Below are 20,590 nucleotides of genomic sequence, written 5' to 3'. Positions count from 1 at the left end.
ACTTGCAAGGAGAAAATCCTTCTCCAAACCAGTATAAAAAAAATCAAAGAGCTTATCTCCTGTTGTGGGGAGGGTTGTATAACAAGCAAATTGGGGTGTTAGGAGTAGTTGAATTGGTGAAATCAGAATCACTAGTTTTACCCTTGTCCACTTATTCTTTCATCTGTAGCTTGAAGGCTGGTTGTTCTGTTTGTTTTGTATTTTAAGTATGTAGGGCATCAGTTTCTGTACCCCCACCTAGTATCCCTGTATATTGCACAGGCCATGGTTTTTTGTGGGTCCAGGTCTGTCAGGATCCAAAGGTAATATTGCAAGCAAAAGTGATTAGAAGGGACTGAAGAGGAGCTGAATTACTGCAGTAGGAGCAGGCAGAGCTTCCAGGGGACATCAGCAATAGATAAAAAGCAAATGTGTAAGTTCAGTCCACATGCTTGCTCAGAGCCACCTGGAAATGGTATAGAGATGACTTCCATCCTGTTTCTTTTGCATCATCCTTTCCAGGAATGGGAAGTTCACAGCTGAATAGATGCTAGATCCCCTTAAAGTTGTGTCAGTGGCACATTAGTGTGCATCATGTCACAGGGCTTTTCTCCTGGCTGTCCTCCCTGCAGGGATGAGGACAGATTTATAAGCAGAATGGAAAAGAGCAGAGAGCAAAGAACTGCAGAGACAGACATGAAAACTGGGGTTGGATGTGGCACTTACTGTGCCTTCATCCTGTTGAATAAAGCTGTCTTTTCTAGCTTCTTAAATTGGCACTTCAAAAAAGAGAAGGAAAAAGGCTCTTCCCATTGGAGAGTCTCTTCACATAGGAGGACTGCCTGCTCTCAGCAGATCTCTTCCCACCTGGAATAGTCACTTGGCAGAGGAAACACAGGAGAAACAAGGCCCTTGATCTCAATATTTACCTTTTACCAGTTAAGGAACTTGAAGCACATGGCTGTTGAAGTTGTGCTACAGGGAAGAAGACAGCCTCAGGCAGTGTCACAGTGGCCAGTACTGTACCATCAAAGTGGTGGCTAGGATGGGCTATGGCATGAGAAGCTGAGAACAGGACTCCCTGATGGCTATTTTAACCTTGAAACATGTCTTTAAAAACTTTGATAAATGAGAGAAAAGACCAGTATTGGTGCTACTGGGAAATGGGAAGAGAGGAGAACTCTGAAAAGGCACACAAAAGCAGCTTCTTTTCAGCAGACAAAACCAAAGCCAATGCAGAGTAATGCCACACAGTCCTGTTGGTGAGTTAGCACAGAGAAGAAGCAACCAACCCTGAAGAAGAGATTTATGCAAGCCCATGACCTGAGCATAGAGGTTTCTGGCACAGTCTGAATCCTGTAAGTAAAGACTGTAATTTATGATGCCATGAATAGTGTAGGGTTGGTATTCCTTTTACTTATTTTGTTTACTTGGGTTTTATTTTGTTGTTGGTAGTTTGTTTTTTGTTGTTGATGATTAGTTTGGGATTTTGTTTGTTTGTTGCTGTTTGAGGGTTTTATTGTTTCATTTTTGATTGATTATTTTGAAAGCTTACTATAAGCTTGTTTAAAGTCCAGGCAGTGGTGTGTGAAGCTGTATTTGGATGTGACTTGGCAGGATACCGAGTGCTTCTGAGGCAAATGAGAGTTTTAATGCTGACCCAGGCACTGCTTAGCTTTTCTAGCCCACTCTTTGAGAGGATGCTGTTATGCCACATATAGAGTGAACTGGTACATTAGTATAAGGTATTGAAGCATCTCTGGTGAGATTTATACTTACTACTCCCAAAAGCTGAGTGCATCATCTGAGCCCTGTCTGTGTGCTAAGTCACCCTCCCTTGTCCTACACATTTTTTCTTGGGATTTTGTGCTAATCCAGCTGTGTCTGTGCTAGAGGTGGTAAGGAGAGCCTGTGCATTACCCCAGCTCAGTTGCAGACAAAGTAAATTTTGACAGGGATAGTAAAGAGTAGGTAGGAACACTAACATTTTGAACCCAATCCTGTAAAGATTTGCAGGATTGTCATGAACTGAAACACAAGCAAGACGGACTGAAGTCATGATGGACAGGAAAACACTGTTAAGTTTTGTGAATGTTTCTATTATTTATTACAGCAGAAGTTAATAATATTCATAGAATTCCCTCAACTTGAAATCTAGTTAATTTTAGAGAACACATCAATGTTTGTTTCCAGCTCTACACCTGCAAGGTCCCCATGCCAGTTGGTGTAGCTATAAAATCACATTTTCTTAATTTAAAGTTAATGCCTTTTGCATTCAAGATGCCAAGAGTCTCTCCACCACTACCACCATTGCAAAAGAAAACTGCTAGACCACTGTCAACTGTTCAGATAAGCATAAGGTAGGGGACGCAACACCAATACATACCAGTTCCTTAAGCATGTTTTATAAGTAATGCTTGGCAGTTTTTAAATTTATAGAGCTGTGATGCGGTCCAAAAGAGATGTTACCATCAAACAAAAAATATTTGGTCCTGACAGGCTTTTGAGAATTCTTAGTATTGTTATATGTATCTCCCACAAAGTTTTTGAGCTCGATTTCTTCTTGATAAGTAGTCCTAAATTCAGTTCTTGCAGAAGAACAGTTTAAAATGAAAACATACAATTTTGCACTCATTTTCCCCTCTCCCATCTCTGATGATTAATCCTATTGTAGTTCAAAGTATACAGAGAAAGTATGAGTGAAGGTGAATGGCACAAAAAACATAGAAGGAGGAGTGTGATTTATGGGATGCACTGATGTTTTTGTAGTGTTTGGTGTAACATTCTGTTCTCAAACTCTGTGTACACACACATATGTATATAAAATACATATTTGTGTCTTAGGGGAAATTTCTCTCTCGAGTTATTTTTTAAAAGTATGCATATCAGCAAACAACAGGTTAGCTGGCCATCAAGGAAAATCATATCTTCAACAAATTAAAAAAAAAAAAAAAAAAGGCAAAGACGAATATGTTCTTCTTCAACGAAGGGAAGTTATAAATGAAAACAGAGCTTCTTAACAGATCTAGGGCCCCACCTTTTCAGAAGCTAAAACACTGGTTTGTTCTCCCAGCTGAGATTTTCCAAAGCTTTACTCATGTGCAGTTTTAGGATTCTTCAGGCAGGTCCTGTTAGATATGTGCAGACAGCTAAAGACCTTTCTGAGAGCCCCTCTGAGAATGCTAATTTTACAGGTTACCCATTCCCACTATCTTCAAAGTGTGTTTTTAAGTCATCAAGAAGAGCAGTTGACTCTTCTGTGCAAAGCAAGTACAAACCTCCGCTGCCTTTACAAAAGTGATTATTTATCCCCTGTTAAAGGCATGTTGTCCAGTAAATGTTTTTTGTGGGTTGGGTTTTTTTTTTTGGAGGGGGGGGGGGTTGTGTCTGAGTTCTTTTATTTTTCTCTTAGAGTACTGGTAGCAGTGAAAGTGCATTCATCCAGCAGAAGGAAAGATCGGACAATTTAACCAGTAAAAAAAACCCTGAGTGCAGTGGATATAACTCCACACAGCTCTTGAGATGGATTTCATAGCTCCCATTATATCAGTATGAGGATGAGAGGCCAGAAAATAGTTCTGACTGCTGCTGTCCTGTGGTGTCATTAGCTAACCAGCACTGTCCCCCCGTGGTGCTACTGGCAAGAGGCGACTTGTAGGAATGCTCAGCCTGGGCAGGACCAGCTCTGCCACCAGTACGCATCAGCTCCCTCAGCTGCCTTCTGCCCAGGGAGGGGGTACTTCTTCCCCATTTATACCAATGTGAAGCTGTTGTTGTGGTCCTCTTACAGAGGAACATCCTGGCTTCGCTGGGAGTTGCTGGCATGGCTGCTGTTAAGCTTCTGCTCCTCAGACCTGAGTCCGTGCTTCACCTGGGCCATGGCAGCAAGTAGGCCCTCAGCTTTAATTCAGTGTGCACAGATAGCTGGCAGCCAGGGCACTCACTGCATCTCCTCACTGCATCCATCTCCCTGGGAGGTGATCTCCTTCCAGCCCTACCCAAAGGGATATGGACCAAAGCTAGCAACCTGCTTACTTTCCACATAAGCAAACAGTTTTCATGCATAGGTCAGAAAATGCAGTGTATCTCTGACAAAGCTGAGCTGCCATTTCCTTAACTAACCTAGCTTTGGTCTTTGACTCTTTTTTTCAGAAGGAAAATAAATAAATAAATAAATCAGGAATATTTATTTCCCTCTGGCGTTGAGTTTCTTGTTGAATCAGAATAGCTTGAGTTGAGATCATTGCAGCGTTTCATAAGCACTACCAATTTATAGACTTAAAAAGGGGAGTAGGGAGGGAAAATAGTGCAAAACCGAAGGTAGCTTTGGTTTTGCAACATTTCCCGTTTTAAATAACAAATTGAATTCAATCATCACGACAAAACTAGAAGACGACAGACTAAGACAGGCTGTTAAATTTGTATGGGTTTCTGGCTGATAAAACCAGCTGACAGGCTCTTTTCAAGGAGTTGCTCATGGGTTTTGATGACTTCATTCAAATTGTGCAGGAGGCTGTTGCCTTCAGTTGTCTGCCTTCTTGGAAAAATCCCAGTCTTAGCTCTATAGCTTCTGGTAATGCTGCCACTAAAACCTGTCCCTCATTTCTTTGATCAGTTTCTCCATGCTAGTCACTTGCATGAGATTCTTGCTATCCTTTCACATTGTCTTTAGGGCGTATCGTCAGCTTGCCCTTCATCTCCAAGTCTATTAAAACAAAAAGTTTCTCAAAATATTTTCTGGGCACTGTTTCCCTTTTCCTCGCCAGATGGTTAGATTGGGTGAAGCGTGAGCATTTCAAGTTGGCTGTGGCCTCTGAGCTGAGAGACCTGCCTGGGCTGTCCTGCTCATCTCACTGGGAGACACCTACAGAGCAGTGCCAGGGGTTGCAGGACTAACTGGTGATAATGCACACTGTCAGTTGCCTCTGATTTTTGGAAAGGTGCATGCCAGCACCTTCAGCATGTAAGTGGTATTGAGGATGTCTTCAGATGGGCAGCACAGCCACCTGCTGAATTGGGAACTGCTTTTGGAAATTGCGACCTGAGCATGTAATGCAGCTTTCTTTGCCCAGCCACAGCCTCTCCCAGCAGGATGAAGGAAAACCAGACCACATCTGCAGGAGCTCTGATAGTTCCACAACAGCTGTTCCTCCTTAGATAGCATTGCCAGTGCCATACTCACATATACTGAGTGTGGAGGCTTGGCAAAATAAGCAAGCACAGTGTGACTAACCAACCGTGCTAGTGCTGAGAGCTTGGCAGGGACCACGAAGGCTGCTGTTGAGTAGCCAAGATATGGCTGTGTTTCCAGTGGCCTGTGTAGATTACCATCTGCTTTGAGGTACATAGAGTGGCTTGCTTAGGTATGATTTGGATGCCCAGACCTAGGTTTTACTGTTGCCAAAGAGCTAATTGGCAGAGGTGGGTGGATGGATAGAATTCAGTGTCTGAATTGACAGAGTAGTGGGAATACACCAGTATGTATCTTTTTTAAGGCTTTTTTAAGGCTAGTAACACAGGGGCACTGGGGCAAGAATGGGGAACCTTGCCTCCCAGGTAAGCCAAAATTGACTTGGACAGAGCAAAGATTTGCAGCTCCCTTAACAAGCAGAACAAAGAGAATACCAGGTGCAATGCCCCAGTATGAAATGTGCTGTCATTATTATTTTTGAGCCAGACCCGTGTCTTGCCCTCACTTAGAGATGGCTGTGTCCCAACACAAACCCCTTAAGGTAAGGTGGGAAAGCTTGAATCCCCATCTTCTGTCTTCTTTAGCTGTTGCTGCAAAGTGTCTGTGTGCTTTTTGGCACACGAGCAACACAGCATCTCTTTTCAACCAAAGAGTAGTAGAGAGCAGGATGACTGATAATACTGTTTTTACCATGTGTTTTTCTCACTTTGCAAACCAGGACCCCCCTCTGCTCCCCGGAGTGCCATCTCAAATGTTAACGAGACTAGTGTCTTTCTGGAATGGATTCCCCCTGCTGATACTGGTGGAAGGAAAGATGTGTCTTATTATATTGCATGCAAGAAGTGCAACTCACACTCAGGTCTGTGCGAGGCATGTGGCAGTCATGTCAGGTACCTCCCCCAGCAAACCGGCCTGAAAAACACCTCTGTCATGATGGTGGATCTGCTTGCTCATACAAACTATACCTTTGAAATTGAGGCAGTGAATGGAGTGTCCGACCAGAACCCTGGAGCCCGACAGTTTGTGTCTGTAAATGTAACCACAAACCAGGCAGGTAAGTGGATCTTCAACCTGGGAAAATGTCTGGGGTGGGCGCCTGAGCAAGTCAGACCCATTGAGGGCTTCTGCTTGAAATGGGTGGAAATCCCCCACATGTAGGGCTGGACTGTGGACCTTTTGAATATGTTGGGTGGTGGGGTGGTTGTGTCTTGCAGGCTATACCGTAGTCTTCAACGTGTTTGCTTTCAGCAGGACACATGTAGCATCTGTGGCTTTTTTCTGTTATACTAAGTAGCAACTTGGAGTTCCCACCACTTTGCAGTTCTATGTATCTGCTCACTAAAACAGAGGGAATATAATTACCTCTCTTGTCGGGAAAGGGCAGTCCCTAAGAGTTCATTTTGACTCCACATGTCAGTGGCCTAAAACAACCAAACTTTATGCTTACCCTAAGAAAATAGTCTTGAGCGACTTCAGGAAAATCAGTTCCTCTCCTGCATTGTGACATACAGTGCAGTGTCACTGCATCTCCAATGAGGTAGGACTGAGATGTCATTGCATACTGTGTCATTGGCTTTGTACTGTGCAGACAGATCTAGTATATTGGTTTGTTCCTTTGTCTAGAGCTCAGATTTGCCTGCCATCCCTTTGGAAGCCTAGAGAGAGAAAAAAAAACTGCTGTGTTTGGGGCAAGCTGCTTTGGCGCTTCAGAACCCTGTGCCTTGAACACAGGCAGGCGTGGAGTTGACATTGTCACTTGTCATTTGGAGGTGTGATCGGAGAGAAAAACATTACTACTTTTTCTGTGCACATCAACACATCAGGCACATCACATAACTTCTCTAAGACCCAGAGAACCCGCCCATACACATACATTTCCATTCTCTTTTAGTCTCTTGTATGCTCTGTGTTTTAAGTTCTTTCCTACTGCCTACTTATTTTGCTTCCCGCTACTTAAATTAAGGCCCCCAGTGGCACTTGCCTGCTGTGGACCCCACGAAGGAGCCTGAATTAGTAGAATTTGAGACCTTGTAGACTGTGCTGCCTGATCAGAGGATCCAGTGCTTGCCTTCTTCTTACGAAGATTTAGCCAGGAAATGTGGTGTGATATGTAGAGTAACAGCTAGATGGAGATTGGCAGATCCTCACTGTGAAGCAGAAACGAGTTAGCTGGAGCAGGACTGCATTTCATTCCTGCTGCTCAGGTATACATGTGTGGGCTTGGCTGCCAGCAGTGAGAATGTGATTGTATTGGACTTTCTCAGATACCTGCCCAGATAATTAGACTGAATTGTCAAAATGTTGGACAAATTGTTCAGATATATTTCAGGGAGAGCAGATAAAGGCATGCTGGGGTTACTGCTCACTGCTAATGGATATAGCAAGGAATCTTCCAGAGGAGCTTCAGTGGATGGCAGTATGACACCTGTTGGAGGCACCTGTTTAGTGCAGATCAGTGGGAATCTTGGTCCTAATGCTGTTTACTGTTGTCCTCCTACTGGGAAGGTTGCTGCCAGTAACTACTGCTGGAAAAAAAAATAAAAGTATTTTCTTGTTAGTGGGCTTGTATTAGCATTTCATTGCTGGCGTTACTTTTTCCCTGATATATGGAATTAAATCCACATAACCCTCTGTAAATGTAGCTTTATGAGAGAAGATGTCACATTGCTGATCACTTCTGTCTGGGAGGACATGGCTCTGTTCTGAGTTACGTGCCAAATTCCTGATAGTTGCAGCTAGATTTATCTGCATAGCTGGCTTCTTGTGTCTCAAGCCTCCCTTGCACAGGTATTGCCTACAGCTTTGTACTGGAAGATCAATTTTAGGAAACGGTAGACCTGTTGGTTTCATGTGATAAATACAACTCCTGTTAAAGACAGTGGGTAAGTTTAGCTTCTGGTTTAGTCTCTGTGCTACCCTTGCAGAGGTGCAACGCAACTAGGGGAGACATAGGCAAGAGTAGTACTAATGGATCAAGCCACAAGTGTTTAATGAGCTGTGTAGCATTCAAATGGCATCTGTATACTCTTGTGTTTGAGTCAATAGGAGGTGCTTGCAGAGTCCACCCATCATCCACAGGGATTGTGCAGGGGATTTTGTTGTTGCTGGAGCTGGTCCCACCCAGTTCATTATAAAAAGAGAGCCAGGCTTGTTTGTTTGAGCTGTACAATTTCTGCATCAAACATGTTTCTCAGTAATCTTCCTTGCTCTCTGCTCTCTGGGCACTCCCTGGGATGACAGTCACTTTGTGCCAGAAACAAAGCGGCTATAGACAAGGATTGGGCAAATCATATGCACGTGTGGAAAGTGGCTATCTGTTTTATATAGGTTCATCTGAAAAATGTCCTTTGGTGTTAGTAATGGAGGTGTGCAGGCCGAGTGGTCTATGGTTGGCCATAACCAGAGGTGCTAGATATCTCTGAAAGAGCCTCACCTTTAGCTGTTCTCTCAAATCAAAGCAGGCACAGCACATGGGGCTTCAGCAGGGTCTCAGCAGCCTCATCTCCACAGGAAACCAGCACCAAGAGATGCTGCTCTGTGGACCCATTCTTTCTCTCACATGGATTTTCTGCCTGTGTGATTACATTTCTATGAAGGCTGGTATGATTAAGTAGAAAGTCACTAAAGAACAGGTAGTGTTACAGGGCCAACTGCAGCAATAGGAGAACAAGAACTGCATGCTGTGGAAAATGAAAACATTTCTGCCATGGGTTAGGTCTAGCTGTTTGAGGCCTGCTGGCTGGTAGACACTAACCCAGTTCTGTAGGGAAATGCCAGGATTTATTTTGCTGTTTTGGCTTTGGCCACCAAGAAAAAACATGCTAATTTCAGGACTGCAGAGAATGTGCAAGCAGCAGGATGTTGGCTGTGCTGAGTCTTCAATGCATGGGAGCTTTTGGCAGTAGAAACTGTGTCTGGTTTGGGTTCTTGAAGGGATTGCTTCCTGAGGAAAATGTGTTCCTCTCCAAACTAATTTGTTCCCCTTCCTTCTCTCCCCAATTTGAAATAACGATAAAAAGAACTGGCACTGGCAGTCAGTCTGGCATTCACAGTCTGATGTAATTTTCCTCCAAACTTTTGAAATCAAGTTTAGAAGTAAGAGAGAAATAATCTTTATGCACAAATGAGGCAGATGAGCACACTTCCCCAGGGATGTGATGGTATCTGGGATGGGATCAGTCTATATTGGATTCAGTGTCCTCCATCCGAGTAGTGATTCCCCTGTCACAACCTTCTTTTCCTTGCTGATCCCCAAGCCTTTGTTATTTCTCTGTGAGTTTGCAGGTGTTTTCTACTAGATACCTTCATGGATCTGGAATGGTTGAACAATGCAGCCAGTCAGGAAAGGTGGAAACTGCACTGACCTCCACCATGACACCTCAAAGCTGCAGGAGGCAAAAAAGAGGACTCTTTATGCCTCTCCTTTCTCTTCCTACACCTCCTAAATATCTGGTGCAGGTCCCTCCTCAGGTCTAAGTACTCTGTCCCTGCCCGCCATGCAGTTAGACCATCTATTTCTGATAGTGCAAGTAGAGGGCATTTCTTGGATTCAAGAGTCAAGAAACCTTGTGTGGATTGGCCAGAGCATGGTTGTCCCCACTGGGACAGCTGTAAAATAAGCACACATGGGAGTTCTCGGCACAGATGGCACGGAGCCATCTGTAATGTGGTCTGAATGCATTAGAAAGTGTGCCTCATACACATGGGCTGGAACCCAGTGAATAATTCATAACTGGCAACAACAGGATTAAGTTAGCCTTCCTTTTCATGTTGGTGGTTTTACTCAAATTCTTATCTTTTTGAAATTGCCACCTAATGACCATTTCAACACTATTTCCAGAGAGCAGTCTGCCGGTGCTGCTAATACTGAAGTTGGCTTTTCACATGACAATGTATGATGTTTATTCTTAGAGATTTCACCAAGCTGGGTGATTAAGTAATGCTATCATTCTAGACAAAGATGTGCATCTCCCCTGAGGTCTTTCATCTTATCTGCCCTGTGCACAGAAGGCACCTACCATGAATTCTCGCTCAGGGATGTGTATCTTGTAATGGCCCTGTAGGGAGCAAGTGGTTGTGATTCATGGTTGCCTGTTTGCCCATTGTATCATCATCCACACACACAGTGGGAAGGCACAGCATTAAAAACCCTTCTGGGCTTAAAACCAGTTGTAGCCAACCTAAACAGTGGAGCAGTTTTTTTTGCCTTTCATTTCTAGCATCATCCATGCTGGACATGGGCAAGAGGTGGGGGGCCCAGGATTGGGGCAGTTCTTTCGCTGATTCCTCACATGCCATGGACACTTTATATTTGAAGACCTTTTTTCTGTGTGTGTGTGTTTTCAGATAAGCCCGTTTTCTACTTGAAAAGCTGGAAATCAGCATTCAGTCCAACTCTGTGACCTGTATGGTATTTTCACGCCTTTTGGGGAAAAGGGGGAGGAAAGGTCTGGATGTGCTTGGAGGAGTTTGTGTGTCTAATGCTTCAAGAAACCTGCATGCCTGAGGCCAAAACAGAGATACAAGTTGTGTCCTGTGGTGCTGCAGTGATCTTTAAGCAAAGATGTTGGAGGACGGGACCTGACAACCCATGCTGCTGCCTGGGAAGCCGTGCCAGGTTCTTCCTTGACCAAAAGAAAATGGTAAATGCTTGGAGCAGCTAGAAAGCTGTCAGGAGCAGAGAGGTGCACTGAGAGCCATGACCCTCACTCTGACTATGCAGACTGTGACACTGCAGTTGCAAGGAGCAAAAGAGAAGAGATTTTCCTTAGCACTCAGGATGAACCAGCCTTTGAAAAGCAGCAAGGTGCAGTTTGAAAAAGGAAACCTACAGTGTAGGGTTTGTTACAATCTTAGGTCAACAACTGCATGCTCTTGAAAGAGTCAGACTGCAGCTCCTCACACCCTGAGAAGAACATACCAGAAAATGAGGCAAGTAGATGGCAGTACTCAATGCATTGGGAAGCTGTGTTCTCTGAAATTGCCTTTGGGAAAGGTCCAGTTCAAGACCTATAAGGTTCAGGGTCTCATTCTGACAAATTGCATGTCTCACCAGCTTGCTTGGTTTGTCCCGCAGAGGGGAGCAGCTTGCTTATTTTCTTTAGGAAAAACAAAACATTTCCAAGAGGATTTTCCAGTAAGTGCAGCATATTGTATGTGACTGTCTCACACAGGAAGCAAGACTCATTTTGCAACTCTGCTTTGTAACCAGAACTTCAAGCCTAAGGCCTGCAAAAGCTTAAATGCATGCTTATTTCTCTGAAAGTCCTTTTCCACAGCCAGGCTGCTGAGCAGAGCTCAGCTGTAAATGTCAGTTGTTACAGTACTCGATCCATTGAGGTGCATCATCTTCTGGACAGTGGATGCCATAAAAAAGGTGTGAGCACAAGGCACACTAATGTTTCCATAGTGTGCTCCCAAACCTCCTGGGAGACTCTCTTTGTACTTTATAGCCCTTAATGGATTTTTCTTCCATGAATTTGTCTAATCATTTTATGAACTCCAAGAAAATTTTAGCAGCTGCAGGCAATTCAATATGAATTTGGTATGTCTGATAGTTTAAGCTATGCTTTAAATTCACGTTGGTCAGAGATGAGCTTTTAGTGGCAAAAATAGAAGGTTTAAGACTTGCAATTAGATGCTTATTTGGAAATCACTGTCATTTAGAGATGCTGCACTAGCTTCCACTGTATTAACGCAGGTATTAAGAACTCACCATTTAACTTAAATTGCACACTCCTGAAAGCAAAACGTTGTCTTGCAAACCACTATGGACTGATACAGGGATATTTTAATAAATAGAAGCATAATGGGTACTGCCTTGGAGACCACCTTCTGCCTTGTTGGGAGGGTTTCTGTGTTGGAAAACAGGTGTTCGGGCTTTATTCTCTGAGAGGAAGGATCTTCCATCCATCCTTTCATGTGGCAGTTAAGTCCGCAGAGAAATTTTGAGTGGTTCTCAGCCCAGCCCTTGCTTCATCTCTTGAAATTGCTGGAGTTTTTCCCACTTGATTGCAGTGGGAAAAAATGCCCACTATGGCTTCAAAGTCTGGGTGTTCTTGAGAAGTCTGCCTTTTATGCTCTTCGACTTTTTATCTCCAGCTGAATCTCAAGCCCACTGGGGAGCTTTGCTGTTTTGCTATGTATCAAGCTTACAGCGAGTGATTGAGCAAGGAAAATAATTTCATTTGTGGAATCCTATCCTGTATGCTATCCATCAAGTATTTTATGTAGGTAGAAACCTAAATAGTGTAAGAAGATAAGTGCACGTAACACCAGCAGAGGCAATCAGTGGCAGTTTTGTGACAACCAGGCTGTCCTTCATTGAATTTACTTTATCTTTGAAGCATGGTTGCATGTAGTTATAGCAATTGTAGGTAGTTAGAGAAAAGTAAAGCCTGAAAACCGGTGATGCACAAAAGGTCTGTGGGTTGTTTTTTGTCTTTTTTGCTTTTGTTTTTTAGTGGCTGCATTCATTCTGAATGCAAAATCTTTTTCAGTCACTATCCTATTCCAGAGTTGCAAGTTCACCTCAGCCCAGATGGCTGGGTGTCTGCTACCAAATGAATTATGGATCAATTGAATATTTTATAGCTTTATGTGTAACTCCCCAGGTGGTAATTGCCACTTTCTCATAGTTTGGTGTAAGCATTTTTATTATACTTAGAATATGAGAAACACATACCTGAACATTGAAGGAATTAATTGAAATTTAAAAACAAACAAACAACAAAAAAAACCCCACCTAATTCTGAGTAATTTCAAAGATTATTTTTATTCTTAAAAGTATACTAATCCTGTTGATATATTAGGACATTAAAAGAGGAAATAAAAACATTTTCCTGCATCTGCAGACAGACATTCCATTTTTGACACTGAATTATGTATAGCTGGAAATAAAAATAGTAAGTAATGGTTGTCCACCCTCTCCCTAAAAGAAGGGCAGAAATGCACTGAAGTTCTCAATCCCCAAATTTGACACTGCTGATGAACTTCAGGCAGTGTTGCTTATTGCATGTTATGTGATATGTTTTTCATTCATCTTACTGCGTATCTTTATAGGAAAGCAGTTAGGGTTCCCTTCAAAGCATGCCACTTGTGAGACAGTCACATGAGCTACAAAAAACAAACGCCTGGTTACACATGAGGAAACTTCATGTGTGGGATGCACCCAAGTAGTGCCACACAGCTGAGTATAAGGGAAGGAGAGCTGCCCAAAATCATAGAATCATGGAATGGCCTGGGTTGAAAAGGACCATGATGGTCATCTAGTTTCAAGCGCCCTGTTACATGCAGGGTTGCTAACCACTAGACCAGGCTGCCCAGAGCCACATACTCAACTGGAGGTTCTGCAGCCAACAGGGCTGACACTATTTCCCACCTAACTCCAAAGCCATCAGCAGTGAAACCTTAGACCTGGGCAGCCATAGCAGAGGCTGGGCATCCCCAGTCTGGGTTGTTAGCAGTGCATCAGGTGCAAATGCTGGGATTTTTGAAAGAGCACAGAGCAGCCTGTGCTGAAATTAGATATTCTTTTCCCACACTAAAAGCTGAGCATGAAAGCTTCACAAGGTCAGAGCCATATGAAGCTCATGTTTTTGCAGAGCACCCTTGATGTTATATTGCATGAGTGAGAAAGCTGCTTTAAAATTTTATTTCCCATTTTGCTGGCATTCTTTTAAAGAATTACCAAGTAATCTTATATTAATCTAATTCTAATCACCTTAAAACGCAGTCTTAGGGGCCAAGGAGTTCTTTGTGTTGCGCTGAGCACAGTACTTGGCAGAGAGCAAAAGTAAAGCATCCAAAATGATTTTGCTGCCCAGATGACATCAATGTATAGATTTTTTTTTGAATGCAGCTTCTGAATTTTACTGCTAATAAGATCCTATTCAGCTCTTTAGTCTCCATCTGCAAGCTGATAATTCCTTTGTGTGATACGTTAATTCTCTGATTTTAGCACTAAAAGTAATTTCACAATTTTAGCAGCCTGCATAGATGACATTTCTCAAAGTGCTTTTATGATACCAAGGCTCAAAAATAGCCAAAAAAAGACTGTAAAAATATTTTCAGAGCTGCTAAATAAATAGCAGGGGACTAGTAGGTATTTAATAGATGTCCCATTTGCTCTCTGGCTGCCGTATCTTTAACATACCACGTAAGCTCTTTATAGTAATCTTCCTCAAAAGTTAAATATGACAGTGCAGAAGTCAGAGTAGTTGGAAGCATATGAGTTTCAGTCCTTATGCACTGAGTGAGCTGTGGTACAGGAATGCCATTCACGGTGTAGCAACTGCACAGTACTTCTTTTCTTTCCTGTGAAACTCTAGTGATGATAAGAATGCAAATGAATGTGAAGCTGTAAGAAAGCACACAGCAGCATGCTAGCAGGTCCTGCGTCCAAAGAGGGCTTCCAGTCCTGCAGCATGTCTTATCAAGGTGGGTCACTTTAATATTCAGGTTGTAATTTATCTATTTATTTGTTCACATGACTGGGTTTTTCCTCTTGTTTGCTTCCTCTTATTGCTGATTCATCTGGTGTCTGCCCCCCCTCCCCTGGAGCAGGCTGGCTCATGCATCTTAGGAAGGATCTCACTGTATCCAACCTGAGCTCCAGCTTGCAATGTGAATGAATTACAGCCTCCTGCTCAGGATTTTACAGCATTGCATAGGTTGAAATGCTTTTCTCTCCTGAATTGCTTGTTATTGGAGAAGTGCAATTCAGCAAGGGCGTAAAGATTTTTCCAGATCTCCTTTTGTGGTTGTTGGTACAGTACACTTCAAAAGCTAATTGCCCCTTGCTTGTTGCTGGAAAAACATCTGAAATGCTACTTCTAGCACTGAAATTTCTTGCTAAGGGTTAATGTAATAGCAGAGCCTAGGCTGGTTGTGCTTTATTCCAACCTGCACTCTCTCCTCCTTTGAGGCTGCAGAGCTCTATCGAGAGAGCTGAAAGCAGTTCCAAGGTGACAGGCATCTGAACAATAAACTCTATTTCCCTGAGAGCAGCTGGGCCAAAGTTCAGGTACATGCAAATACTGCAAAAAGCTCAGGGTTTGAAAGCTTTAATTAAAGCACGCTTCAGATGTACTCATTTGCTGGCATGGTGGAATGCTTTCTGCATCTCCTGATCCTGGAGGAATAGTTCTGATCAAAGCAAGTAACTAATGGGATTTCTGGTTAGATCAGTACAATAGAAATCACCAGAAGGAAAGCAGCATTATTTATTTACTTGCCGCCTTCTTCAAGATTGATAATTTTATAAATATGGGGTCTGATCAAAAGGCCCTGTCCAAACTGCTGCACAACACCCAGTGCTGCAGTGGTATTGGTCCAGGCCTGCAGTGAGCAGGCACCAGGCGAGGGATTTTTGTGCTGCAATGCAGCAAGCCAGGCCAATGTGCTTCTCTGTGAGAAGCACAGAGCATGCTGGCCCCATGGAGTAAGTGCTTCAGCTTGAACAAGCCTTTAAGGGAGAGCTGCCTCATGACAATGGATGGGAAGTAAAACACAAAATGTTAAGCATCTGGCAAAATCTACCCTGTGTATTTGTGGTCTGAGGACAGGTCAAATGATTGGAAAAGACCCTCTGCTCAGGAGCTCAGCTTATACATGGCCATATTTCCAAAAGCAAACCTGCATGCCCATTGAGTTTGGAGGCATCCCAGGGATGGCTGCCACAGGGTGGACAAGTGTGTCATAGGGCAGAAACAGTGCTGGAGCTCTGTGTCAGCCATCCTGGATGGCAGCCAGAGGCTCTGCACAACTCTGCTTCCTGTCTCCCTGCACATCCAAAGCCAGGCAGCTCCAGTGTGAGCCACAAGGACTATGCACCAAGCAGGCTGTGCTTTAATTTCTGCACAGTGCTGAGCACTGCAGGGTGTTTGGCAGAGAGAGCCAAAGGTGCCTCAAAAGCAACCTGGTAGAATTAGGTGGAAAATGCCTGCACCTGCTCACTGCCTTCCAGAGGGCATGCATAGAAATTGCCCACCATGCTTCTGCACCCTGCCGTATGGAACTTTTTGTATGTGCTTTCTTTGTTTCTGCTAGGTTCGTTTGACATGCAGTTACCTAAATCTTTGTGACAGTACCCTTGAAACAAAAAGTCTTTGGAATTATGTCTCCTTTTAAACTGGCATTAGTGGCTGAGGTAAGGTGTGCTTCTTTGCTTTGTGCCCTAAATGAGATGAAAGGAAACAAGGTTGAATCAGATAGTAGCAATAACAGTGTGTTTCCCTTCTCTCTTTCACTTCGGAAAGGTTTACAGGACCCTGTGTGCAGCTCAGGGTCTTCAAAGCTTCTTCCCATCTTTTCTGCAGTATGCCTCAAAATGAGGAGAGAAACCATTTCTCAGCCAAGTAAATTATTAATTGCAGTATTCCTTGAGTTGACTGTCATACAGTTCTGCATTGGTGTGGCTTGTTACTGAGTATAGGCCTTTGTGACCATTGTCCTGTCACCCCCAGGGCTCTGCCCTCCTAGCAGTGGGTTCCTGCCTTGAATCATCAAAACACTCTGCTCTGAGGTTCTGCCTCATTCAGAGGCAAAGGGTAGCACTAAGCATGAAATCACTCGCTGACCTTGGCAGAGACTTACAGTGTGAGCCTCTAAATGCCTGGCCATGCAAGGGCAGTTTCCACAGAGAGATGCTCTCACCCAGTTCAGTAAGCTGGAAGGCCGTTGCTGCAGAAATTACCAGGTTATTTAATTTATTGTATATCTCTTGGTACCAGGTGTGACTCAGTTACCGCAAGGAGGTCTAGGGGAGCTGGAGGATGACTGGGCAGGATGCACATGAGGGCACACACCCATCTTCACCTTTTCCAAAATTGCACACAACAACTAGCAAAGCTGGATGTGCGTGAAGGACAAAATGCCCTGTGCTCTCTGTGGAGATGATGCACTAAACTCACTGCTGTGTGTTGGCTGAGGCTTCAGGAGGAACTTCTGCCAGTCAGATAGCTTTGTAGGGCCCTAGGTGCTATGTGCAACCTCTTCAGAGCACCTCTATGAAACAAAAAGAGCTCTGAGAAGTAGTCGAGTAATTGAGAAGTATTTCTTGTGCTCAAATAACGACTGTGCATCTATACTGGCCTCACACTGTTCCTGTAGCCTCTAATAGTAGTGATTGACTGATGACTGCTATTTTAAATTCTGCTTGTGCAATTTCTGCTTCTTTATTTGGGACGAAATATGAAAGGAAAATACACGGTCATTATGCAAATTAGTGCAGTAAATAAATTCCAGTTGGCTCAGCTTTCTTGTATCCAAACCTGATCCACACAGCACATGCCATTTCTAGCAAAGGCCAGGGGAGGTTTAACACAGCAGGTCTGGCCCAGTGACAGTTTGTAGTGGCAGATTCAGATACATTTTGGGGGGATGCCTGTCTGTGCCATGTGCTCATTATGTGTGGGAAGGAATGTCTCTTGTCACTACATTGCTCTTGTGGTTTTCGTTGCCTGCTACTTGTGAATCACCTCTCATCAGGGAGGCTCCTTGGGCATCGTTTTTCCTGATGGAGAAACAGAGGCACAAGGTGTGGTGTGAACAGAGGGCGCACAGGGACTGGAAGCCTGCTGGAGCCCTGAGCTGCACTGAAGATGCTTCCTAGCCAGTTTGCCAAAGCCGACTTCAAGAGCAGATAAGAGATTCCAGTCACAGTTGACTGGAGGTGAGCCGAGGAGCAGCTCAACTGAAAACGGGCTCAGTGGTGTTTGTTTGTTTTCTGAATTGCTTTCTAGATGGTATGGTTTCAAGATTGCTGCTGCATTTAAAGTGAAAACCTCATGCTGTTGTAGTTGCAGCAAGAAGCTGGTTTCCTGGCAGTGACATGAAGGGGGCTGATTCCCAGCCCCCCTGGGCCAAGTTTCTTCTCCCTGCAGCACCACATGCAGAAGACTTCAAACATGGTTGTAGCTTGGTCTGCCTTTGCGAAAGGATATGCAAAGTACCTGTTTTTCCATCTGGAGTGTAGTGAGCTAAGAGTGCTGAAGGGCTTGGAGGGAAGAGTGTGGCATGGGGTGCATTTGTTCCCAAATATTTTCTGCAATAGTGACACTTCCCTTTTTCCTTCATGTACACTGTCAACCAGGAAAGACAGTCTTTGATCCAGGTCCAGCTGCCCTTCCTGGCTGAGTGCAGGGTATTGACTGGAATACATTTGGATGGTGAACTGTGCTTTGTCTGCTAAAAACAGAACCATTAATAATATGTCTGTTCATTGCAAGTGCTTGCAAATTCCAATGCTATTGAAATTCAGTGTAACTAAAATCCTGATCCCTTTGACTTTCTATCCAGGGGGACAGCAATTGCTACCTCTTCAGTAAATAGGTTTGGTTTTATTTGGCCTTTAGCAGTAATAGTATTTAGAGTATCTTGGCAACTATTCATTGAGGAGGGTCCAAAAAAAGCACTTAACAAAATCAAGCCATAGCAGTAATGAAGTGCTAAAGACACTGACACTTTGTTTATCCTCTTGAGAGCTGAGAGAAGGTTTCAGCGGCTCCTCCTGTTTTCTCTGTCTCTTAACTTTTGAACCCGGCTCCTGGGACAGTGTCTGCCGGGGGTGGAGTTGAGGCTGCCTCCTGCATCTCACACAGGGCTGTTGGGATGTCTTCTACTGGGAGGCTGCAGCCAGGGGGGTCACACAGTTATTGCTCCCCAGCCCTATGTTTGAGGTCAGGCATGTGCTTCAGGGGCTCAGCCAGTGGTTTAGCAGGAGAATATCCAAATATCTGAACTGTATTGCTGTCTCATCTGCTCACGTCTGCTGCTACAGCTGCTCTGCCTCATATGAGTAGAGCTGTACTCATAGGGATGGGATGCACAATGTCAATCCTAAAACATCGGCTCTGTAAGGTCAGTTGCGCAATTGTCACCTGTCTCCTCTGAGGAAGGAGAGATCTGGGTCTATGTCTCCTGGAGCAATGCTCAGGCTACACATAGCAGCTGCTTTGTCAGTTTGCCTGGTGGGTGCTTGAAAACCTCGGAGGTGCCTCAGGTCAGACGTTTTTGTAGCAGGCATTTGGTCCAGTTGGGAGTGTTTTCCTTTCCGAGAGAAGCAGAGGCTATTTTTCACATGCCAAATGAAGCCACCTGTTCGGTTAACTGGTCTTCATTCAGTCCCTGGGCAGCCCTTCACAACCTTTAGGGCCCAGAGGAGTCTTTGAAGTACCATTGAATTTCATTGTTAATGTCTCAGTCATTTACCCTGAATAGAAAAGGGTATTTTTTCACTGCAGGCATGAATAAACTCTCTAGATTGCAGGAAGTAATCCCCCTTAGAGGAGAGTTAAAAGCACCTTCTTTTAATATAAGATGTGAGGAGGCAAGAAAAAGGAAGCCTCGTGCCAAGGTCTGCTTAGGACCGCATCAGCTCTGGATTTTGCTCAGTGATTAGAAACTGAATAAATCAGATGAAAGGAAGAAGCCGATGACAGGGTGATACATGTGTTTCTAGAAGGGGAGGGAGTGGCAAAGGAAAAGCATAATGTGGGTGACTTTAATTATGTGGAAGGTGGGAAGATTGGCTTCCCAATCCTGAACGGCCTGTGTGAAGATATATTAGTCTGTATTCTGTGAGGGGTTGATGAGGTCTTCTGGAAGATGCTGGTAGTTACTTGGAAGAAAAAAGGTACACGCTGGCGGTATTTATGAGAGCTTTAATTACATTTTGCAGACTGAGTTCCAATTAGAAGGGAAGAGAAAAAAGAAAAAACAAGGAAAGATGTACAGCTTAAGAGCAAGGTGATAAATCTATGGCTAAGGATAATGGTAAACAAGGTAGCTGTATATCATAGCATCACTCTCACACTTCTATTTTTAGGTGTTTATTCCTCCTCCCTCCCTCCTCCCACCACAAGCAAAATGCTCATAAAGGGGTCAAACGCAGGCTTCCGTTATTCATCTTCAAAGAAGCAAGGGAAAGATCATTTGCAATTGCTGCACTACAAGGCTATTACTTTTTGCCAAATCATTAACTGTGTCGTAAAACAGCACTCTAGAAAGGCAGACAGAGACAGATTGCAACATTTGTCTCTGTGCTTGCATGAACGGTGTAAAAATATTGCTGTCATTAGTGCATCCTTTCACATTGTGTTTAATGCTACAGATTCCCACTCTTTGGGATTACCCAGGTTATAATCTCACCCAGGTGGCTTCTTTCTCAGGTGACTGTAATGGTCTGATTATGCATTTTAATGTTAGGAGGGAGCACTGAAAGAAGATCTCTAAAAATTGCTCAACACTGGCTTAATTCTCTTCCTATTGAAGGCAGCTGGGGATTTTGCTGTTTAGTTTGCTGGAAAGGTAATACCTCTGAGTTTGGACAGCTTTGACACATCTGTCTTCTGATAGCCCTCTCTTGTGCCTTGAAAGTAAGCATTTCTGTACTTTTTATTTATGAGTGTAAGGTGTTTG

At 43.8% G+C, this 20,590-nt stretch overlaps 1 protein-coding gene across 1 annotated transcript in view; it reads left to right on the top strand.

The window, feature by feature from the left end:
- EPHA5 (EPH receptor A5) overlaps positions 1-20,590 on the top strand; it is a 196,769-nt gene that overhangs the window by 102,420 nt on the left and 73,759 nt on the right. The window contains exon 5 of the mRNA XM_015861732.3: positions 5,889-6,224. Within this exon, the coding sequence (XP_015717218.2) occupies positions 5,889-6,224 (336 nt within the window). The remainder of the gene's footprint in view (positions 1-5,888; positions 6,225-20,590) is intronic.

This window comes from Coturnix japonica, chromosome 4 (assembly GCF_054131305.1).
Source record: "Coturnix japonica strain WE chromosome 4, WE-NBRP24, whole genome shotgun sequence".
Lineage (NCBI taxonomy): Eukaryota > Metazoa > Chordata > Aves > Galliformes > Phasianidae > Coturnix > Coturnix japonica.
This window is presented reverse-complemented; position numbering and strand designations above follow the sequence as displayed.